Source organism: Mobula birostris, chromosome 22 (genome assembly GCF_030028105.1).
Source record: "Mobula birostris isolate sMobBir1 chromosome 22, sMobBir1.hap1, whole genome shotgun sequence".
NCBI classification, from domain to species: domain Eukaryota; kingdom Metazoa; phylum Chordata; class Chondrichthyes; order Myliobatiformes; family Myliobatidae; genus Mobula; species Mobula birostris.
In genome coordinates, this window is record NC_092391.1 from 58,977,765 (window position 1) to 59,001,697 (window position 23,933).

General features: G+C 40.4%; 1 protein-coding gene across 1 annotated transcript in view; it reads right to left on the reverse strand.

Annotated features, from left to right (window-relative positions):
- Positions 1–23,933, reverse strand: part of zdhhc8b (zinc finger DHHC-type palmitoyltransferase 8b) — a 250,410-nt gene that overhangs the window by 8,442 nt on the left and 218,035 nt on the right. Inside the window, exons 3-9 of the mRNA XM_072240844.1 lie at positions 23,321–23,478; positions 18,627–18,799; positions 14,385–14,487; positions 14,044–14,135; positions 11,150–11,282; positions 9,416–9,539; positions 4,939–5,057 (exon numbers count right to left, since the gene is read on the reverse strand). Coding sequence (XP_072096945.1) covers positions 4,939–5,057; positions 9,416–9,539; positions 11,150–11,282; positions 14,044–14,135; positions 14,385–14,487; positions 18,627–18,799; positions 23,321–23,478 — 902 coding nt within the window. The remainder of the gene's footprint in view (positions 1–4,938; positions 5,058–9,415; positions 9,540–11,149; positions 11,283–14,043; positions 14,136–14,384; positions 14,488–18,626; positions 18,800–23,320; positions 23,479–23,933) is intronic.

A 23,933-nucleotide genomic window follows, 5' to 3' on the forward strand; every position in this document is an offset into this window, starting at 1 on the left:
ACTACTTCAATACTTTTTTATTTCTATTTTTGCACTACTTAATTTAACATACATATATATATATTTTTACTATAATTCACTTTTTTCTATTACTAGGTATTGCATTGTGCTGCTGCCACAAAGACAACAAATTTCACAACACATGCCAGTGATATTAAACCTGATTCTGACTCTGATGGACTTTAAGACTGCTTCAGAGTAGCCTGAGGTCATGAAAAGCATTGAAGATATATATGTGTCTTGCAGCTTGGCTCACAGAGCTGGACCCCAAAGCTTGTGGTCTGGGTTTGATTGTGACCTTTGTTGCTGTCTGTGTGGAACTTGCACCTTACTCTTCTGATTGTGTGGGTTTCCTTCCACACCCCTCGGATCTGCGGGTTGGTGGGTTGATTAACTACTGTAAATTGCCACTAGTGTGTAGATAAGTGGTGATATTTGGCAGGAGTTCATGGGAATGAGGGAAGAATAAAAATGTGATGGCTGTTGATGGTAGCTGTTAGGGGGTATTGTGGAGTTAGGGTATACAGCCCACATTAATTTCACCAGCAACCAATCTTCAGATTTGAATGTGGATTGTAGATTGAATTAAAAATGCAGCTCTAAACTATTAGACCTCAGATGCCTGCATATGCATAAATGCAGCCTAGAGTCAGTGGAGGATTAATATTCATTTTGGGTATCTGGAGTGTGGGTGTGAAGAAGGAGGAGTCTGAAGACTATATGTAATTCAAGAAAGCTGCTGTTACCTTTGATTTTTAGCATACAAAAATGTCATTAATATTGAGTTGGGGAGGCCTCTTCGTCTAAGAATGTCTCAATACGGTGTCTGATGTTCATTTTTGTTGAATGAAATACTTCTACACCCACTGGCTTCAGTATCTCTGCAATGACTTTATTCACATAGCAATGGTAGGCATGAACGTGTTGTGTTGAAGGGCTCATTCCATTAACCTGTCTTTCATCTTTTCACATAAAGGCGATACAGAATCATTTAAATGTAGCAAATGGACTGTCACGTGACTCAAGACTGTCATGTGACTAAAATATTGCTCTCTCTGATGATGTCTCTTGCTTTATAGCAAAATCACAACACAAATGCAGTTATATTAATTACAACAACACAAAACGCTGGAAGAACTCAGCAAGTCAGGCAGCACCTATGGAGGGGAATAAACAGTTGAAGAAGGGTATCGGTTGAAAGTATTAACTGGTTATTCCCTTCCATAGATGCTGCCGGACTTACTGAGCTCCTCCAGCATTTTGTGTGTGTCGCTCAAGAATTCCATGTGTTCATATTGATTATTATTACTTTTCTTTTTGTACTTGCACAGTTTATTGTCTTCTGCAATTGAATGCCCATGCTTCACACTCAATGATTCATGTCTACTTAGTGTAATTCATGTTTTATTTTCTACTATTATGTATTGCATAGTACTGGGGCTGCAAAGTTAACAGGTGATACTAAACTTGATTCTGATTCTGATTCTGTTATGGTTATTATTCCATAGATTTATTGAGGATGCCCACAAGAGAACGAATCTCAAGGTTGTATATGGTGACATACAGCTGCAAGAAAAAGTTTATAAACTTTTTGCAATTTCTCGGTTTTCTGCATTAATTACTCATAAAATATGGTCTGATCTTCAACTAAGGCACAATAATAGACAAACACAATCTGCCTAAACTAATAACACACAAATAATTATACTTTTCAGGTCTTTATTGAACACATTGTTTAATCACTCACAGTCCAGGATGGGAAAAGTATGTGAACCCTTGTATTTAATAACTGGTAGAACCTCCTTTAGTAGCAATAACCTCTACCAAACGTTTCCTGTAGCTGCCGATCAGAGTTGTACAATGGCGAGGAGAAATTTTTAGACCATTCTTCCATTCAAAACTGTTTCAGTTCATCAGTATTTCTGGGATACATTGCATGAACAGCCCTCTTCAGGTCATGCCACAGCATTTCAATTGGGTTAAGATCTGCACTCTGAGTTGGCCATTCAAAAACTAAAATTTTCTTCTTTTTGTACTGTTCTGTTGTTAATCTACTCGTCTTTTGGATCTTTGTCTTGCTGCATTATCCAACTTCTATTAAACTTCAGGTGACGGACTGCTACTCTGACATTCTCCAGTAAGATGTCCTGTTACAATTTGAATTCATTGTTCCCTCAACGACTGCAAGTTGTCCAGGCCCTGAGGCAGCAAAGCAGCCCCAAACCATGATGCTCCCTCCACTATTCTTCACAGTTGAGATGAGGTTTTGGTGTTGGTGTGCAGAGCCTTTTTCCCCCCAAGCATAGCAATGAACATTTCTGGTAAAAAGTTCAACTTTTGTTTCATTCGTCCACAGAACATTGTACCAGAAGCACTGTAGAACATCCAGATGGTCTTTTGCAAACTTGGACGTGCAGCAGTGTTTTTTTTGTTGGAGAGCAGTGGTTTCCTCCATGGTGTTCCTCCATGAACACGATTCTTGTTGAGTGCTTTTCTCATAGTGGACACATGAACTGAAATTTAAGCAAGTTCTAGAGACTTCTGCAAGTCTTCTGCTGTTACCTTTAGGGGTTCTTTTTCACCTCCTTCAGCACTGCACATTGTGTTTTTGGTGAGGTCTCTGCAGGACACCCGATCCTAGGGAGAGTAGTAAGAGTACTGAATTTAAACGCAAACAACAGGAATTCTGCAGATGCTGGAAATTCAAGCAACACACATCAAAGTTGCTGGTGAACGCAGCAGGCCAGGCAGCATCTCTAGGAAGAGGTACAGTCGACGTTTCAGGCCGAGATGCTTCAGCCTTTTCCAGCATCATGCATCTCTACAATTCTTCTTCTAAGGTCCTCTGAAAGTTGTTTTGATCAAAGCCTGGTCCACATAAACAGATCTTTCTTGAGAAGAACGGGCTCTGTCGGTAACCTGACTTTGTCTGTCTTTTTTATAGGGCAGGGCACCTCTGCAACCCCCACCTCCAATCTCATCTCATTGACTGAAACACCTGACTCCAAATAGCTTTTGTAGAAGGCTTTACCCAAGAGGTTCACCTTTTGAACCCAAACTGTGATTGTTTAAATGGTGTTGACAAGAAGTACAATTGTTTGTGTGATATTAGTTTAGGCAGATTGTGTTTGTCTATTATTGTAACTTTGATGACTATCAGACCACATTTTGAGTAATTAATGCAGAAAACCAGGTAAATGCAAAGAGTTCACAAACTTTTTCTTGCAAATGTATATATATTTTGATAATGAATTTACTTTGAACTTTGATTGGATGTGCCTCTGTTGTCTGATTCAATATGCAGGGTTGTGCATGTAACACCAATGCAATCAAGCATTATCCAAAGATGGACCACACTGCAATATTGTCTTATCTTTCACAGAAATATTGAAAGTTGCCATTCTGTCCAATCATCGGAATATTAGTCAAGGTTTTTTTTGAGGTGCCTGGTCATTTCAAGACAGATAATATTTGATACCAAGACTATTGCCAGAGCAGGAGTCTGTGTGGCAGCTGTGCCAGGAGGGTAGGCCCCTACATTCAAGTAGCATTTCTCTCTTTTTATGATGTTGGGGGATATTGCTGAGGTTCTGTATTTATGGATTGGACAATGGACTGTGGACTTATATATTATTATGGCTTTTATATTCTGTGTTTTTGCCCACTCTTTCTCCTTTTTTTGTATGGGGAGGGGGTTTTGGGGTTAATGTTCTTGTGTTTTTTTAGTTTTTTGTGCAGGTGTGGGGGTTTCGGAGTTGATGATTGTGTTGCCTTTTTTTGTGCAAGGGGGTGGGTTGATGTTTCTCTTTGAATGACTACCATGGTTTTCTGTGTTTCGTGGCTATCTGGAGAAGATGAATCTCAGAGTTGCAGAGTGCATACATACTTTGATAATAAATGAACCGTTAAGGGCTCAGCAAGAATCGATCTACGGCAAAATTCCACTTCAAGATCAAATTAGTGCACCATATTTTATGGTAATTTGTTCCCCCCCCCATTAACAGCAACAACTGAATGATTCCTTCTTTCCAATATTTTCCCTTCATCAACGTGTTAATTGACATTTATTCTGCATGATCCGCATATGTAACGTGTGAAATTACTGAATCAACATGATACTCTTATAAGATGAACCAAGTTTTCTTTGAAAAGAATATCTGAACATTCTGAATTGAGTCCAGTTACAGAAATATCTCTAGTTCTGAAACATTTTCAAACACTCAGTGTCAGAAGAAATTTGAGAGCAAACAGAATATGGTTCCCTCTGGTTCACTTAGTTACTTCATCTAAATATGACATACACATGCTATAACAATCAAAAATCAGTTGTTAAAAACTATAAATGGTAATCTTCTTGACATTCCACAGAGAAGTAATGTAATGGCTTGTAGAGGGTGATGGATGTATTCCTTCAGAATTTTTACAGTACAGTGCAAAAGGCCTAGGCACATGTAAAAAAAATACTGTAAAATGAAGATGCTTTTAAAAATAATGAAATGCAAAGTTTCTAAATACTATAAAGACCAGTAAACTGTTTAAAACTAAATCGAATTAATATTTGGTGTGGCCACCGTTTGCCTTTAAAACTGCATCAATTCTCTTAGGTACACTGTCGTGCAGTTTTGTAAGAAAATCAGCTGACTGGTTGTTCCAAGCATCATGGAGAACTTGCCACAGTTCTTCTTCAGACTTTGGCTGTCTCGCTTGCTTCTATCTCTCCAAGTAATCTCAGACAGCTTCTATGTTGTAGAGATCAAAGCTCTGAAGGCCATACCATCTAACCATATAAAAAATCTAGGGTGCCTAAGACTTTTACACAGTACTGTAGTTACATCTCCACTCAAGTCTTTCCATCCTAACCAAAGTTACCTACAATGTCCCAACAAAAAGCAATAACCAAGGATTATTTGTCTAGCACCGATTCCTACATTTCCTCACCTTCTCACTAGCAGCATGGTAGAGAACTTTGGGGTTTGCACCTGAACTGCTGACTGCTGGTCGATACTTAAACATGGCAGGAGTGGGTGGGTTGATGGGCTTGGATGAGAGATCACTATCTGTAATAAGACAATGACAATGTAGTACAGGCAGCAGTACACACAGACACAAAGGTACACTCTAACTACTGAAAAAAACAGGAGGGGAACGGGAACGGCTGAGGAATCTAGGATTCACACCATCCTTATTATAAAGTCTTGAGGAGTTTAAGCACCTTCGAACCAGATGTGCATTTTAACTCCCATTTTGATCCCAATCCGAGCATAAACATGAAAATTGAAGGCAAAACTGCCGTAACTTTATGACAGATCGGAATATAATGAGGGTGGAGTGTACTGAGGAAATTGGTAGACAATAATAAACCCTTTGTATACTGAGGTATCACTTATGTTTTGTTTAAGAGAATGTAAATAAGTAACCAAGCAATTGAAAATTTTCACCAATGTAAAGGTATATTAGCCAGTCTGTAATTTTTTTCTATATTACACCATAAAGGCCTCTAGTTGAGTACATTATTTATTGCTCCCAGCAAGTTAACATTTTCATAGTGCGTAAAAATTCAGTATTCAAAGAGTTTATTATGTAAATTGAACTGTAAGATGTTTCACAATGGATTCAGCTTTCCGCATAAACATTTTTACACTTACAGTAAGATTGTCTACGGATAATTACAAACACGTCATCAGCACAAAGACACTTAAGTGGACTTCCCTTTTCTGTAAATCTTTTCACCACGATTGTTTTAAAATAAACACACTTAGTTAACCCTACTTCGAGCACTCTAAAACTTTAAAAGTATACGACTGGAATGGAAGAATACACTTATTATAAGACCTTAAGACCATCAGATATTGGAGCAGAATGAGGCCATTTGGCCCATTGAGTCTGCTCTGCTATTTCATCATAGCTGATCCATTTTCCCTCTCAGCCCTAATCTCCTGCCTTCTCCCTGCATCCTTCATGCCCTGACTAGTGAAGAATCTATCAACCTCTGCCTTAAATATATGTAAAGACTTGGCCTCAGCAGCCACCTATGGCAGAGAATTCATAATTTGCAGCAAGGTTGAGTACATCAAGATTGAAGTTAGGCTACATGATTTCAGTCAGGGTCATGACGTAATCCTTATGGTTTATTATGGGCAGCTGCTGTATTTCATCAGGAGTTTGAGGAGATTTGGTATGACACTCACAATTTTCTACAGATGTACCATGGAGAGCATTCTAACTGGATGCATCACCATCTGGAATGGGGGTGTGGGGCTGCTGCACAGGATCAAAGTAAGCTGCAGAGAGTCAGGTCCATCATGGGCACCAGCCTCCGCAGTATCCAAGACATCTTCAAGGAGCAGTGCCTCAAAAAAGGTGCATCCATCAATAAAGACCCCCATCAACCAGGTCATGGCCTCTTCTCATTGCTACCATCAGGGAGGAGGTACACTCCTTCAATGATTCAGGAACAGCTTCTTCCCCTCTGCCATCGATTTCTGAATGGACATTGAACCCATGAACACTACCTCACTGCTTTTTTATTTCTATTTTTGCATTACCTGTTTAATTTAATTATTTAATGTATATACTTACTGTAATTCACATTTTTTGTTGTTATGTATTGCATTGTACTGCTGCTGCAAAGACAACAAATTTCATGACACATGCTGGTGATATTAAACCTGATTATGATTCTGACGACTGTTCTTAGGGACAGAGAACAATCAACCAGGATTCCTGGTCATGATCAACAGCCGGTGATCATGTGTAGATTTTCACATATAAGTTGAGCAGGTTTGGCTTCAATTAATTCCTTATGCTCTACCTAACATTCACTCTTTGGACTTGCTGAAGAATGTCCAATGAGTAAAATAGCAATTCATGTAGTTATTTTTTAAAATTTATTGAGGTACAGTGCAGAATAGGCCCTTCCAGCCCTTCGAGCTGCACCACCCAGCAAACCCCAGCCCACCCCAGCCTAATCATGGGACAATTTACAATGACCAATTAATCTACTAACCAGTATGTTTTTGGATTGTGGGAGGAAACAGCAGCACCCAGAGCACCTAGTGGTCACGGGGAAAACGTACAAACTCTTTACAGACAGCAGTGGTCACTGGTACCGTAAAGCATTGTGCTAACCACTACGCTACCATGCTAACTATGGAACTATCCAAGATATCAGTAATCATTTCCTTGTGGGGACAGATAAGAAATGGAGAAGAGGAGATAATAAATAAAAATTTTTAAATTGGAAGCAGAGCTTTAATTATAACTCACGTAAGGTACATTGGTGAATCGTCCTGCAAAACTATTATAGCCATTAGAACAATGTACCAGATGCCAAGTGCTAGACGAACTTGGTCATAATCATTATGTGCCGTGTTGTATGACATGGGCGAACCTGATCTACATGTCCGTGATTGTTCTTGGCAAATTTTCCTACAGAAGTGGTTTGCCATTGCCTTCTACTGGGCAGTGTCTTAACAAGATGGGTAATCCCACAGACATTACCAATACTCCTCAGAGATTATCTGCCTGGCATCAATGGTCACATAATCAGGATTTGTGATATGCACCAGCTGCTCAGACGACCATGCACGTGATCCTGATCTTGGGGCTAATCAAGTGCTACACCTTATCCAAGGATGACCTGCAGGATCATGGAAGGAAGGAGTGCCTACATCTCCTATGGTAGAGACGTTTCTCCACCCCGCCACTCTGAACTTGGCAGAAATACTTTTATCCTGTGTAAACTGGTTTTTATTATAATTAATCACTTTTATTTTATATAATGTAAAATACACTTCACAACAGTTGGATTTCAATCATGGTTTTATTCTAACTTCCTTCTAGCTACACTTTCATGGATCAGGATCTCCCTCAATAGAATACTTCACCATGAAGCATTTCACCAGTCACCCCTATTCAGAACAACAAATATCATTTCCCAGCATCCTGAACCAGTCTTGTTTATACCGCTACCCCGTGCTTGAAATTTAGCTGAAAATTAAAAATATCTTTTTCAAGTCTACTGTGTCACACATCTGAAAGTCTTAGTTCACTCCAACTAGAGCTGATTATCAGGATCAAAATGGGCCAGATAAACTGTCTGATGGGACAACTTCACTCAGCAATTTCTTGCCTTCCACTCAAAGTCTTTTTCCCACTGAGGTTGGGTGGGACTACAACTAGAAGGGTGAAAGGTAAAATGTTTAACAGGAATATGAAGATAAACTTCTTCACTCTGGATGCTTCAGCTTCTTCCCACATGCCAAAGATGTATAGGTTAGGGTTAGTGAGTTGTGGGCATACTATGATGGCACTGGAAGCATGGCAACACTTGCTAACTGTCCCCAAACATGCTCAGACTATGCTGGGCATTGGTTGAAATGACGCATTTCATGGTATGTTCCAATGTTTTGATATACAGTATTGTGCAAAAGTCTTAGGTATATATATATATATATATATATATGTGTGTGTGTGTGTATGTGTATATATATGTATATATAGAGCTAGAGTGTTTGAGACTTTTGCACAATACTGTTGCAATTTTATTGCACTGTACTGCTGCCGCAAACAAAAAAAAAATTTTCATGACATATGTGAGTGATGATAAACCTGATTCTGATCTGGGTCTCTACTGTGGACTGAGAGTGGGAAGGCGCAAGGAGAGGGGACAGAGCGGGAAGCATCAGAAAGACAACCTGTAATGATCAATATACCAATTGTTTGGAATCATATGACCTTGCCTGGTGTCTCAGGGCTGGGTGAGTCTGCACCAAAACCACTCCCTCCCCTGCCCCGGCATTCCTTCTCTGCCACCTGACCCACACCCCTCCCGCAGCGCTCCACCCTTGTCATTCCCAATATCCTTTGCTCCGGCCAGATTTATAAGGCATGCTCTCCGCTCTACGTTGACAAAGACAGTACTGTGCAAAAGTCTTCGGCTCCCTAGCTATATACAATATATGTGACTAAGACTTTTACACAGTACTGTACATGTGACAAATCAAAACTAATCTTATCAATCTTACTGTAAGTGAATCAAGAAATATGAGATTAGAGCAGAAAATGAAGTAAAAACCGTAGAGGGAACACAAAAGGCTAAATGGGCTCCACAGCTTATTTTCTCTGCATTACGTTTCCCCCTCTACAGATGCTACCTGATTTTTCAAACGTTTCTAGCATTCTGCTTTTCAGACAATTAAAATAAGTTGCATCACATGGATGGCAAGAAATAAAAGTATGTGATTTCAAGAAAGTAAAATCCTTATGAAAGCCCCACTGCATTGTCCACTTAAAACATATCAGAATCAAATAACAATATTTCTTAAGGACAGGTCTGTGCATCAAGAAAATAATAGTCTAGTTAAGTACGTTCTCTATCAGAATTATTTTGTTGTGTTTCACCTCAGTGCATTACCTTCGTTAGCTGAAGTACCGAGTTGGTTTTTAAGGTTTGCATATTTGCTTGGACATAGTTTGGGTGGGAGAGGGGGCTCGACTTCTGTTGATTGAACGTCCAAAGTCTCCAAACTTCCTTTGGACTAAAAGAATGATTCAGAAAAGAAAAGATAAGTTTTATTTTGGAACATCACAGTCACCATTCTAACTCCTGGATTTTGAAGGTCAGAAATTTCTCTTTGTATCATATTTACTCGCACTTTATTGAAAACGTGTAACTTTGAATCTCAGATTCAGATCAGAAATGACAATCTTTGTATATTTTATGAAGGAGAGAAGAGAATTTTTCATAATCAAATGTGAAAAGATCGAAGAAAATGTGCATTTGGTCCACTATTAACAAACCTCCAATAGGAAATCATACTAGTCAGTGCAAAGCCATCAAAGAAAGATCAACAGAATGATCATTATGGGACAGCATGTAAATTGGCTGTGTACCGATGAAAATTTGTTTAGACTGCTCACAATGCTTTACTTAATACCCCCATTTAAATTCATTTATCAGGCTAGAATTCCTGCTTTAAGCAACAGGTAACATAACAAAAAAAAACACCCTTTGCTTATGGGATTCTTTAGATAACTATACTAAACTTTTTAATTGGACAAGCTTGTTTAATTATAATTTTCCCACCTCCCTATCCCCAAACTCTTAACTATCATGCAACACACACAAAAGGCTGGTGGAACACAGCAGGCCAGACAGCATCTATAGGAAGAAGTACAGTTGACGTTTCGGGCCGAGATCCTTTGTCAGGATCTTAACTATCATGTCTACCTTAATCAATAAAAATGATTTAAGACACCCGTATATTAACACATACACAAAGGAAATTAGAGAAATGTGCTACAAATTTCTGTCTTCTCACCAAAAGAGTTGAGAAAAGACAAAACGAGGATAATATCCTCAGTGGTGAAACAGGTAAATTTCGCAAGTTCTGAACCTCTGAATGCTTGAGGTACCAAGCATGAAATGAACCGAAGCAACACAAATTATAAGTACGTTTATTACTTGCAAGGGAAAGTCTACCTCCATGTGCTAAATCTATGGTAGATAGCTTCAATCTCACAGCTCAAAACAACCTATTTTATACATTTACAGAGCCCAGTAATTCATCAGCTTCATGCTTTTGAGGTCATTCCTACATTTGCATTCCTTTCTTATCTGTATCCATCTGAACTTGTCTTTAATTAGTCCATTTGTCTTTTAATGCTTCTCCTGCCACCCCCCACCCATCTATTCTGTTTTTCTCTGTTGTCAAAACACTACCTGACATAAAACATACATGCTTGCAAACCAGCAAAGTACTCTGGGATCACACAGGTTCCATTTTGACACATTACATTTTACAAAAATTATAAATTCATAAAGACTTCAGGGTTATAGATAAATTTCCACAAGCATCTGCAGAATTTCTTGTGTTTATGCAATGAACCAATTTACAACCCTAAAAATCTGATTGCATAACCACCTAGAAGACTTGGGAATCTTGGATTTACATGTGGCCTACATGCTGGGAACATTTAGAACTAAAAAACACAAATTCAAATGCACTCTTTTGTTATGATATTAGAAACCTAGGCAGTCAACTCAAAGTGCAAATGTATTAAAAGGTTTTAAAGATCATCATTTAAATAAATGGATATAGTAACACAAATGTTAATGTTTTTTAAAATCACAATTTCTGTCTCTTACCTTGGTCCTATTCAAACTGCCCTGAATTCCATTGTCGTTTATTTTGAGTGTAATTTGTTTCTCAGACAACTGAAGTCTAACAAAAGGAGATTTCACCATGACCAATTCTTTCTTTTTGTAGTCAACTATGTACCTAGAGGCAGGATTGAAATAGAATTGTACTGAGGGTAACTACTTACATGATGCAGAGAAGAGTTCAAATTACAATAGATCATTATCACTATTATTGAAACATACTGATGGAAAACAACTATATGACTTAAACTAAAAAGTTCAATAACTATCATAAATATAGCAATGGATTAATTTCATTGAGAAATTCTTCCCAAGGAAGATTTAACATGGTGCTGGTGAATCTCAGCAACTTCTGGCTGGTGGCTAACGAAACAAGGAAAACAACTAAACAATTTGTTAATCACACTTCTCCTGGCAAACAATCATCACAAGCAATAATCTGTAACTTCCCTTTGGACTTGGATGCAGTTTGACGAGGAAGAGCTGAGGCATGGTCGAGAGCAAGGAAGACCCAAGGCTCAATTGATTTAAGAGCCAGGACGAATTGGGAAGGTCAGGTACAGGCTGAAGGAAGTGGCAGGGTTCAGGCCCAGAGTGTATTGAAGTGGCAGACCCCGATGTTTGGATGCTGGGCCAGACTGAAAAGGTCAAGGTGTCAGGACTGGAGGCGAAGGTCAGGCTGGTTCAGCTTGTTGCTCAGCTCTGTGCTGAGCTAAGTGTCTGTGGATGAACACTTTATGGACTTGAGTTCAGAACACTATTTGCTTGTGTTTGTTGTTTGTACGATTTGCTTTATTTCTCTTCTTTTTTTTAAATGGGTCTTTTTGAGTTTCTTGGCTTTGTGGCTACCTGTTAGGAGATGAATCTCAAAGCTGTATAATGTACTCAGCACTTCGATAATAAACATACTTTGAACTTTTGAAATTATGCAATATACAGAAAAGATTAATCAAATAGTCTTAAAAGTCCATGAATGTATTTGCACTTTGTACTTTAGCAGTATCATCTTCCAACTTCTAAGCAGGGAATTTTAAGTCAACTTATAGAACTGCTGGATTGATGGGTTTGTTTCAGACTAAAGGACTTAACGATGTCCCACTGCAAGCTGGTTCAGAAATTTTGAGGAGGCACTCTCAGGGGTTCCCAACCTGGGGTCCACGGACACCTCAGTTAATGGTAGGGATTTGGAGCCCTTGCTCTGGAATCTGGAGCAAAAATAAACTGCTAGGAGAACTTCATCCCCATGCACTCTCCCCCCCCCCCCCAGCTTCCCCCACAGATATTGATTGATCTATTCAGCTGTTCCAGCAGAGTTTATATTCTGCTCATAAGAGTCATGGAAAAGTACAGCACAGGAACAGGCCCTTCAGCCCATTTAGTCCATGCTAAACCATTTAAACTGCCTTGTCCCATTGGCAAAGTTTCTAGAACTTCAGCCATTTGTTAACAGTACGGAGGAAGCAATAATCCCTTTATATAGAATATAGAACAGTACCGCACAGGAATAAGCCCTTCTGCCCACAATGTTATGCCAAATCAGCTAAAAATATAAATTAAAAAACCCAGAAAATAATCCCTCCTGCCTACACGATGTTCATACTCCTCCATCTTCCTCACTTCCATGTGCCTATCTAAATGTCTCTTAAAAGCCTCTAATGTATTTGCCTCTACCACCATACCAGGCATCTACCACTCTCTGAATAAAAAACTTACCCCTCACGTCCCCTTTGAACCTACTCCCCCTCTCACCTTCAATACATGTCCTCTGGTATTAGACATTTCCACGCTGGGAATAAGATCATCCCTGTCTACTCTATGCCTCTCATATACCTTGGCCAAAACAAAAGCAGACTTCAAATTAAATGCTTTTCTTGATAAAACATTAATTATATGGTTATATTAAAGTTAACTCAATAGGCTTATATACAACATTTTGGACCAGTGGAAATGGTCCAGAAGGGTTATATGGAAACTATTACTACCATTTTTCTTAACAACTAATTCCATTACTTAGCCTAATAGGTTAGATTTACCACAGTACATAATTATCTAGTTAAATGTTTATTTTCCTTTTATATCATCTCAATGTGTACTTAAGAATATATAAATAATTGTAGTTTTATACATATAAAAAAATGGAAAAGGTTATATGTGTGAAAAGTACATTATATTTGTGAATTCCTTATCCAAATAAAAATAAAATTTAAAAAAAAGTTATCTCAAATAATCTGAATTGAATTGGACTTTTTACAGAAGGGAAAAGAGAGTACTGCATTAGATATAAATGATCACAGCCATACAGATTTGCAAAGGTCTAAGGTGAGGAATTCAGAACAGTAGTTTGTTTTGAATCCTAACCAGACATTAACAGGATTAACTATAAGTTGGTGTAAGTTGAAGCACTGTTGGATATTTTATAATTTAAGATGCCAGCCGTTAATGTTGAGCAACCTTATTATAAACTTGGTGGTAATTGTAAAACCTTTACTTTAACTTCACTTATTTGAACACTGAACTGATTCCACAACCTATGGACTCATTCTTAAGGACTACAATGTGTGTTTTTGGTATTTATTGCTTATTTATTATTTTATTGGAGTTTTTCATCGATTGTATTGTGGCACTTTCTATTTGCTATGAATGCCCACAAGAAAATGAATCTCAAGGCAGTACAAAGTGACATATAGGCACTGTGGTAATAAATTTACTTTCGACTATCCTACCGATATTTCTCCTATTGCACCACATTTTTCAAACATTTAAAATTTATAAAAGGATATAAAAAAAGATTAAATATGCCATTTATAGAAGCCAGATATTGGATTTGTCACATTAAAAATGATTAATCTGAGCAACAAGAAATGCCACAGAAAACCTACCTGGGAGCTAAAGGACTACAAAGTACATATTCCACATTACCACAGCATCCACGGGTGAATGGGTTTACACCACCTCGAAATTTGCCTGTTACCTGTGTGAGGTACAATGTGGATTTAGTATACAGTTAATTCACTGGTCCAGTACTGTCGAGCCTGGGTGGCAATGAGAAAATTAAATATTACAGGTGTTCATAGGAATTTTATTTTGGATCCATACATTGTTAATTGTACCCAGTGAGCAAAACAAAATAAAAGTGACCAAGACACTAACATTACTTTGGAAGCTTTAATGCTTAAGAACATGTATACTCTATTATACATACAGTGTCTAATCACCATACCTGTTCATTCGTTGTCCTCCCTCTCGCAACTAAAACCATGTGGAATCCTGTAAGACCCACAACAGGAATGAAGAAAAGACCTGCTACACACATGACAGCCATGCTTTTTTTTTTATGTAGGTCAAGGAAAGCTTTAAAAAGCAATTTATTTCACTCTGTAATGACTAGAATCAGCAAGCAACGTTAAAATTTGTAATTTTTCCCAACTTCAATTCAAAATAATCTCTGGACCAAACATAAAGTTCAAAATTCAAAGTAAATTTATTATCAAAGTTCATATATGTCACCATACACAACCCCAAAATTCATTGTTTTGCAGGCATACTCAATAAATCTATAGAATTAATAACCATAACAGAAGCAATGAAAGACTGCTCAACTTGGGCGTTCACCCAGTGTGCAGAAGACAACATAAATACAAAAAGAAAGATATAATAATAATAATAAATATATTTTCGTAGTCCGTGGTGCAGAAGACAGCACATTGTGTAAATACAAAAAGAAAGATATAATAATAATAAATATATCTTCATAGTTTGTAGTTTGTGGGAACATTTCAATGATGGAGCAAGCGAAGTTATCCCCTTTGGTTCAAAAGCCTGATGGTGTTCCTGAATAAGGTGGTGTGAGTCCTGAGGCTCCTGTACCCCCTACCTGGCGGCAGCAGCAAGAAGAGAGCATGTCCTTCGTGGTGGGGGTTCCTGATGATGGATGCTGCTTTCCTGTGTCAGTGCTTCAAGTAGATGTACTCAATGTGTTGCTTTTACCAAAGGCGACAATTGGTAAATTTATCAGCACTGTTTCAGTTTTTGGTTTCATATAAAACAGTATTCTTCTCTTCTCACTGCTGTTATCAGGAAGGAGGTACAGAAGTCTTAGGTTTCACACCACTAGGTTCAGGAACAGTTATTACCCTTCCACCATAAGTGGATAACTTCACTCACCCCAATACTAAACTAATTCCACAACCTATGGACTTAGTTTCAAGGACTCTAAACTAATATTCTCAAAAGTCAATTTATTTATTTATTATTTTGTATTTTCTTTGTGTATTTACACAACTTGTTACATTTTGCATATTGGCTGTTTGTCCTTTGTGTGCAGTTTTTCATTGATTCTGTCGTGTTTCTTTGAGTTTCTGAATTGGCACAGAACCCCTGAACGTTACCTATTTTTTAAATTTTCTCTTTTTGTACTACTTAATTTAACTTTATAACTTTATAATTTATATATCTATCAATCTATATGTATATATTTACTGCAATTTACAATTTTTATTATTATATATTGCAATCGATGGCTGCTGCATAACAAATTTCATGATATATGTCAGTGATATTAAATCTGATTCTGAATTTTTTGTATCTACTGTGAATGCCCACAAGAAAATGAACCTCATGGTAGTACACAGTGACACATATGCACTTTGATAATAAGTTTACTTAGAACTTCCAAATTTTTTGAAAAATAATTTTAAAAGCTTAAGGCTTGAAATTCAATTTGCTGTGATTGGTGGAATTCCTCCTTTTGACTAATGACTACTTTGATAACAGTGCACAGCAAAGATTTTGCTTCCTGAATAATTTTTAGGTGTACCTTATGGATTTTGGGCTGCTGATCATGAAAACTGCCATGAAATTTCCCTATCACACAATTTTTAAAAAATGGCCTATATCTGTTGTTTCAACTCATAATTCATGTCAGAATAACTGATGCCAAGATTACGGAAGGCATTTTTGTTGGTCCACAAATCAAACAGGTCATCAATGACAGGCAATTTGAAGAACTTCTAGTGGGACTGGAGAAAATTGCATGCAAGGCATTCAAGGTTGTTGTTGAAAATTTTCTTGGCAACTACAGAGCACCAAACTACGTGCAGCTGGTTGACAACATGCTTCAAACATACAAAACCATGAAGTGCAACATGTCACTAAAGATTCATTTTCTGCATTCCCATTTAGACTTCTTCCCTGCCAATCTTGGCGCTGTCAGTGACGAGCATGGTGAAAGGTTTCGCCAGGACATTGTGGTCATGGAGAAACGGTATCAGGGTAACTGGAATCCATTAGTGCTGGCTGATTATTGTTGGACACTTAAGCGAGCAGCTTCAGGCTCTGAGAACAAACACAAATCATCAACAAAACATTTTTAGCTTAGTTGAACTATTGCAAAGCATCAGCAGCATTATGGAGGAGAAGATGGCGGCAAGACACAGCGCGCGCGGCCTCTCCGGTGATGATATCTCTTATCTGTCAAGTAGGATGCTGTGCACAATTCTGATTTGATGGAGGCAGATGTGAGAGCACGGAGGAACATCTGGTGAAACTTCTGAAATGCCTGCTTCGCTGCCGCCGCTACTGTGTAATCCAGAATCTCCAGAGGGGAAGGCCCCAAATCCTCGGCTTTGCTTGTTGCTCGGCGGCCGGGGCGGGGTCAAAGCGCTCGGCAGAGATGGTGCTCGGTGCTCGGTGTCGGAGGGCTGGACGGAGGCTCAGAGTTTTCGGATGGACTCAAGAGTCGGACTGTGGTCGGGTGCTTCCAGGATGCTGCATCGGCAAGTTTGTGGTGCTGGAAGCTCATGGCAGGGAGAGTTTCTTCCTTCTACTGTCTGTGGGAGATGATGGGGCTATTGGGACTTTGAGACTTTTTTTTTTACCGTGCCCATGGTCTGCTCTTTTCAAATTACAGTATTGCTTTGCACTGTTGTAACTATATGATACAATTATGTGGTTTTTGTCAGTTTTAGTCTTGGTCTGTCTTGTGTTTCTGTGATATCATACTGGAGGAACATTGTATCATTTTTTAATGCATGCATTTCTAAATGACAAAAAACGAGGACTGAGTGTCCTCATAATCTAAAATCTAAAAAAACACATTACATTCAATAAAAGTTAATTTTTTGTGTCTCAAATTCCTACGTGATACAAGTAGTTTGAAATTATATTTGTGTTCAGCTTTAAGCTGTCAATCATAAACAAAAAAAATTCTCAGGAAGCAACAATTTCAAAAAAAATTGTTGTCCTGTGTCATAAGCGTATTTGGACTTTGACTATTAGTGAAATCATCACTCACATCAGATAAACAGATTTCATGGGCACTTCAGGTAAAATATTTCAGATCTAATTTTTCCATATATTCTGAGTTGATTTTTAATAGTGCATGGGCCCCGTGAACTCTACACATTCTCTGACCCAAATGTTCAGTACTAATACGTTGTGGCACTCTTCAATTTGTTATGATGGTATTTGATCATGGGAACTCGACAGCCTGGAATGAGTTTTGTTCTACCTTCAGTTCCACACAACTATACTCACAACCCTTCTCAGGAAGCCTTAATAGGGACAACATGGAGGAAGCAAGAGTGTGTGGAGACTATGTCTTGTCACAAGGAACAGGTAAAGGAGTTTATAGCTCTGAATGGTGAGCTTAGGGGAGTCCATAAAACCATAAGCAATAGGGCAGAATTAAGCCACTTGGCTCATGGAGTCTGCTCCACCGTTGCATCATAGTTGATTTATTATCCCTCTCAGTCCAATTCCCTTGAATTATTTGCAAAACCTTTGACACCCTTACAAAACATGAACCTACCAACCTCTGCTTTAAACATACCTAATGGCATGGCCTCCATAGCCGAATGTGGCAATGAATTTCACAGATTAAAGAAATTTCTCATCTCTGTTCTAAAGGGACATCCTTGTATCCTGAGGCTGTGCTCTCCAGTCAGAGGCTCCCCCACCATAGAAAACATCCACTCTATGTAGGTTTTTTAATATTTATTTATTTAGTGGGCTACAGCACGGAAATACCCAATTTGATTCTAGCCCAATCACAGGGCAATTTATAAAGGCCAATTAACCGACCAACTGGTACAACTTTGGACTGTGGGAAGAGAACAGTGTACTTGGAGGAAACCCACAAAGTCACATGGAGAATGTACAAACTCCTAACAGGCAGCTGTGGGAATTGAAACCAGGCCTGTACTGTAATGCATTGTGCTAACCACTGCGCAGCATCAAATGCTACCATGCTGGTATTTGGTAGGTTTCAATGAGGTCCCCCTTCAGCGAGTACAGAGCTATCAAACGCTCCTCGTACATTAACCCTTTCATTTTTGGAATCATCCTTTTAAACCTTCTCCGGACCCTTGCCAAAGCCAGCACATCCTTTCTTGGGTGGGGGCCCTAAATTGAATACAGGTCACTGAAAATTGAATGAAGGATTAACTAGAACAGCAAAGGATACGTGATGGCAGTGCGTGGGGCAGAAAGCTCTTCAATATGATTTAAAACGTAGATCAGCCCAAAAATAAACACTCCAATCATGTGCATGCTTAGGGAGAGCAGGAAGAGGAAAAAGTAGCGGTAATTTCTTCGTCCTATGCAGTTGTTCACCCATGGACAGTGATGATCAAAGTCCTGGAAACCAAATAAGCAAGACAAAGAAGTCAGGAACAGCTTTTTCTCATTGTGAAGGATTGTCAACATTTGATATATAAACTTTTTTCCATTGCAGGCTGCATTTTTTTTTTAAGTAATTCATACAGACATTCTTCGCTTATGACCTGGCAATGTTCCTTGTTATTCTGAGAATTGATGGCAGGAAATGTAAACCAATCACTCTCTGGTGTCCCGTTCTTCAGTCCCAAAGCAGTGCTAAAAGCTTCTTGATTTCTTAGAGATCCAATTTAGTTGATAAGGCTGTGATACATGGCCTGTACTGTTTTCACAAATGTTCAACAATTACTTGGTGGTGATATTAACTATAACTGAGAAAACAACACACAAAAATTGCTGGAGGAACTCAGCAGGTCAGGCAGCATCTATGGAAATAAATCAATAGTTGACGCTTATTAAGAAGGGCTGAGATCCTTCTTCAGGACTGGAAAGGAAGCAGGAGGACACCAGAATAAAAAGGTGGTGGGAAGGGAAGGACTAGCTAGAATGTGATAGGTGAAGCCAGGTGGGTGGGAAAGGTAAGGGGCTTGAGATGAAGGAATCTGATTGGAGGGGAAAGTGGACCATAGGAGAAAGGGAAGGAGGAGGGATTTTTTTTAATAAGAAGGGGAAATCGATATTCATGTCATTAGGTTGAAGGCTACCCAGATGGAATATGAGGTGTTGCCCTCCACCCTGAGGGTAACCTCATCTTGGCACAAGAGGAGGCATAGCCTGACGTGTGAGAAATGAGAATATCTTGGGACAGCACGCGAGCAAGAGAATATTACTAAGGTGCAGTTTCTGCACAACTCAAATACTTTATGGACCCCATCCCACTTTCAACTAATTGTAATCTGAGATGTTAAGTTTACAATTCTATTAACTGTGCAAACTTTCTTCAGATTGCTTGGATTTTATCCGAGACGGTACAAATGGTTTTACAGAAGTTACTCATCCCGTTGTTTAACAATGTTACCTCTCAGGTTTCTTTAAAAACTCTCCCCTTTTATCTAGTATCTGTGCCCTCTAGTTTTTAGCTTCCAATTCCACTAGAAAGCTATGAGCCTACACCTTATCCATACCCCTCATGAGTTTATATTCTTTTGTGAGGTTACTCCTCATGTTCCTCCACTCGAGGGAGTAAAGATCCAGCGTGGCCAACCTCTCCCGATAACTCAGACCCTCAAATCTGGGCAGCACCTTCTTCTAAACCCTCTCCTGCTTGACATCTTTCCCATCTCGGGGTGACCAAAACTGTACACTATACTCAAAAGTGTACCACATACAAAATGCAGGAGGAACTCATCAAGCCAGGCAGCAACTATGGAAAGGAAGAAGCAGTTGACGTTTTGGGCTGAGACTCTTTATCAGGTCTGGAATAAAAGATGAGAAGTCAGTTATAAGAAGGCGGGGGGGGGGGTGGAGGAAGAAGTACAAGGTGATAAGTGATAGGTAAAGCCGGGAGAGGGGGAGGTGGTTCAATTAAAGAGCTGGGAAGCTACCCATTTCAATTCTACTTTTCTCCAGTCCTGATGAAGGGTCTTGGCCTGAAACGTCGACTGTTTATTCCTCTCCATGGATGCTGCCTGACCTGCTGAGTTCCTCCAGCACTTTGTGTGTTTTGCTTTGGAATACCAGCATCTGCAGATTTTCCCGTGTTTGTGATATTCCAAAGTGCGGTCATACCAGAGACTTAAGTCACTGCGACGTAATGTCCCAACTCCCAATCTTGATCAGCTGACTAATGAAGGCCAGCATGCAAAATGGTCAATGTTTTGGACACAGCCCGAAGAGGGGTCTTGGCCCCGAAACAACTGTTTTACTCTTTTCCATAGATGCTGCCTGACCTGCTGCGTTCCTCCAGCATTTTGTGCGTGTGTTGCTCTGGATTTCCAGCATATGCAGAACTTCTCATGTTTGTCAGCATGCAAAATGCCTTCTTTACCTGCCTACCTGTGTGGTCTTAAAGGATATTAGTGAATTAGATGTCTTTTTTTTTTAAAAATCCAAAAGCTTTATCACAATTATTGACACTAGGCTTTTACTATATTAATTAAATTACATAAAATGTCAATAGATTTAAACCAATGCTTCTGAAATATTAGTTCAGATCTCTGCATTGCTGATCCACTTATTTAGCCTTTGGAAGTGGATCCGATAAAGCTGTCGGGGAGGGGTCTGGCTTCTAATCACTGTTCATAGACCTCACTGGAATCACAAGACTAATGAAGGATCAAACCTTGCCAGCATGACCAAACAGTTTACCGTGATTTACACACGAGTAATGGCTACCTGAACAAGGTATTCACAAGTTTCCAGCGTCAGTAGAGTCAAAGGCAAAGGCTCCTCGCCGATGCTGCCAACTGAAGTGTCATGGGAGACTGGAACATCGGGGCAGCAGGCAGGGTATGCTACTTTTGGAAGAAGGCCTCTGTACTTGAGCCATCTCTCTCTCGAAGGTGAAAGCCTGTCTGTCCTCGACTTGGGGGCCTTGGGGAAGCGTTGCAATAGACTGTAACATTGAAACAGTGAGCTGCTGGTCTCCTGCTCTCATTTGCTGCAGGAGCGATCTCTCTCTCTCCCTCGCCAGTGGGAGAACGCCTGCCTGAGATACTGAAGTGCTGGGTTACGGACTGTAGCTTTTTGATGAATTCTAGATCAAGATCTCTCTGGGGGCTTTGCTATTGCTTGCATGGTGGGGAAGGGGATCGGTGCTTTTGCTGATGAGTGGGGACGGGGATCGGTGATTTTGCTGGTGAGTGGGGGAAAGGGGAGTGTTGGTGTTTTTGCTGGTGAGTGGGGGAAGGGGGAGGGTTGGTGTTTTTGCTGGTGAGTGGGGGAAGGGGGAGGGTTGATGATTTTGCTGGTGATTGGGGGCAGGGGGAGGGTTGGTGATTTTGCTGGTGAGTGGGGGAAGGGGATCAGTGATTTTGCTGGTGAGTGGGGGAAGGGGATCGGTGATTTTGCTGGTGATTGGGGGAAGGAGGAGGGTTGATGATTTTGCTGGTGAGTGGGGGAAGGGGAGGGTTGGTGATTTTGCTGGTGAGTGGGGGAAGGGGATCGGTGATTTTGCTGGTGAGTGGGGAAGGGAGAGGGTTGGTGATTTTGCTGGTGAGTGGGGGAAGGGGAAGGTTGGTGTTTTTGCTGGTGAATGGGAGAAGGGGGAGGGTTGGTGATTTTGCTGGTGAGTGGGGGAAGGGGGATGGTTGGTGATTTTGCTGGTGAGTGGGGGAAGGGGGAGGGTTGGTGATTTTGCTGGTGAGTGGGGGAAGGGGGAGGGTTGGTGTTTTTGCCGGTGAGTGGGGGAAGGGGGAGGGTTGATGATTTTGCTGGTGAGTGGGGGAAGGGGAAGGTTGGTGCTTTTGCTGGTGAGTGGGGAAAGGGGGAGGTTTGGTGATTTTGCTGGTGAGTGGGGGAAGGGGGAAGGTTGGTGTTTTTGCTGGTGATTGGGGGAAGGGGGAGAGTTGGTGTTTTTGCTGGTGAGTGGGGGAAGGTGGAGGGGTGGTGATTTTGCTGGTGAGTGGGGGAAGGAGGAGGGTTGATGATTTTGCTGGTGAGTGGGGAAGGGGGATGGTTGGTGATTTTGCTGGTGAGTGGGGGAAGGGGGAGGGTTGGTGATTTTGCTGGTGAGTGGGGGAAGGGAGAGGGTTGGTGTTTTTGCCGGTGAGTGGGGGAAGGGGGAGGGTTGATGATTTTGCTGGTGAGTGGGGGAAGGGGAAGGTTGGTGTTTTTGCTGGTGAATGGGAGAAGGGGGAGGGTTGGTGATTTTGCTGGTGAGTGGGGGAAGGGGGATGGTTGGTGATTTTGCTGGTGAGTGGGGGAAGGGGGAGGGTTGGTGATTTTGCTGGTGAGTGGGGGAAGGGGGAGGGTTGGTGTTTTTGCCGGTGAGTGGGGGAAGGGGGAGGGTTGATGATTTTGCTGGTGAGTGGGGGAAGGGGAAGGTTGGTGCTTTTGCTGGTGAGTGGGGGAAGGGGGATGGTTGGTGATTTTGCTGGTGAGTGGGGGAAGGGGGAGGGTTGGTGATTTTGCTGGTGAGTGGGGGAAGGGGGAGGGTTGGTGTTTTTGCTGGTGATTGGGGGAAGGGGGAGGGTTGGTGATTTTGCTGGTTAGTGCGGGAAGGGGGAGGGTTGGTGATTTTGCTGGTTAGTGCGGGAAGGGGGAGGGTTGGTGATTTTGCTGGTTAGTAGGGGAAGGGGGAAGGTCGATGCTCTTGCTGCTGCTTGTGCGTGGAAGGCATGACGGAGGAGCTTTGGGATCCTGATGTTTCTGTCATTTATTCTTTGAGGTTTTTTTTGTTCACAAATGTCTGCGAAGAGTAAGAATTTCAGGTTGTATATTGTATAATTCTCTGATTTTAAATTGAATCATTGATGTGTCAGTGATCTAGGAGAGAGGAAAATAACTGGTGGGGAAAATAACTGGTGAGGCAAATAAGGAAGATGTTTAATGTGCTGTTGTGTTAGCACCTTAATAAGCAATTGTAACAACCACATCTCTTACCTCAACACAGTTATCACACACACTGCAATGAGAACATCTGGGTGGCCGATAAAAATGACATGTCGCACACCATTTCATCCGTACTTGGATTCCTTTGATTTCCACATTCTTGTAGAGTGGAGCCCGAAAGTCATCATCCTTATCCTCATCCTCATGAGCTGAAAGAAATCAATTATTTTTACCAACAGAGCTCACATTAGAATTTGAAATATCTTCTCTATCACACAGATTTCAAACTCAAGACTAATTTTATTTGTCACATGTACATTCAAATGCATTGCTCGTAGCAACAATCAACACAGTCCAAAGATGTGCTGGGGGGCAGCCTGCAAATGGCGCCATGCTTCTGGCCCCAACTCACTAACCCATATGCCTTTGGAATGTGGGAGGAATCCAGAGCACCCACAGGAAACCCACGCGGTTACAAACTCCTTCCAGGCAACAGCAGAACTGAACCCAGGTCGCTAGTGCTGTAAATCGTTATGCTAATTGTTGCATACTGTGTTGTTACCTTGAGTGGCTATATAACTGCATATTTTTTGTTGAATAAATCTGAATCCTTTGCAATGATGAATTACCTCAACATGGCAATAATCCTCAAAATGATCAATCT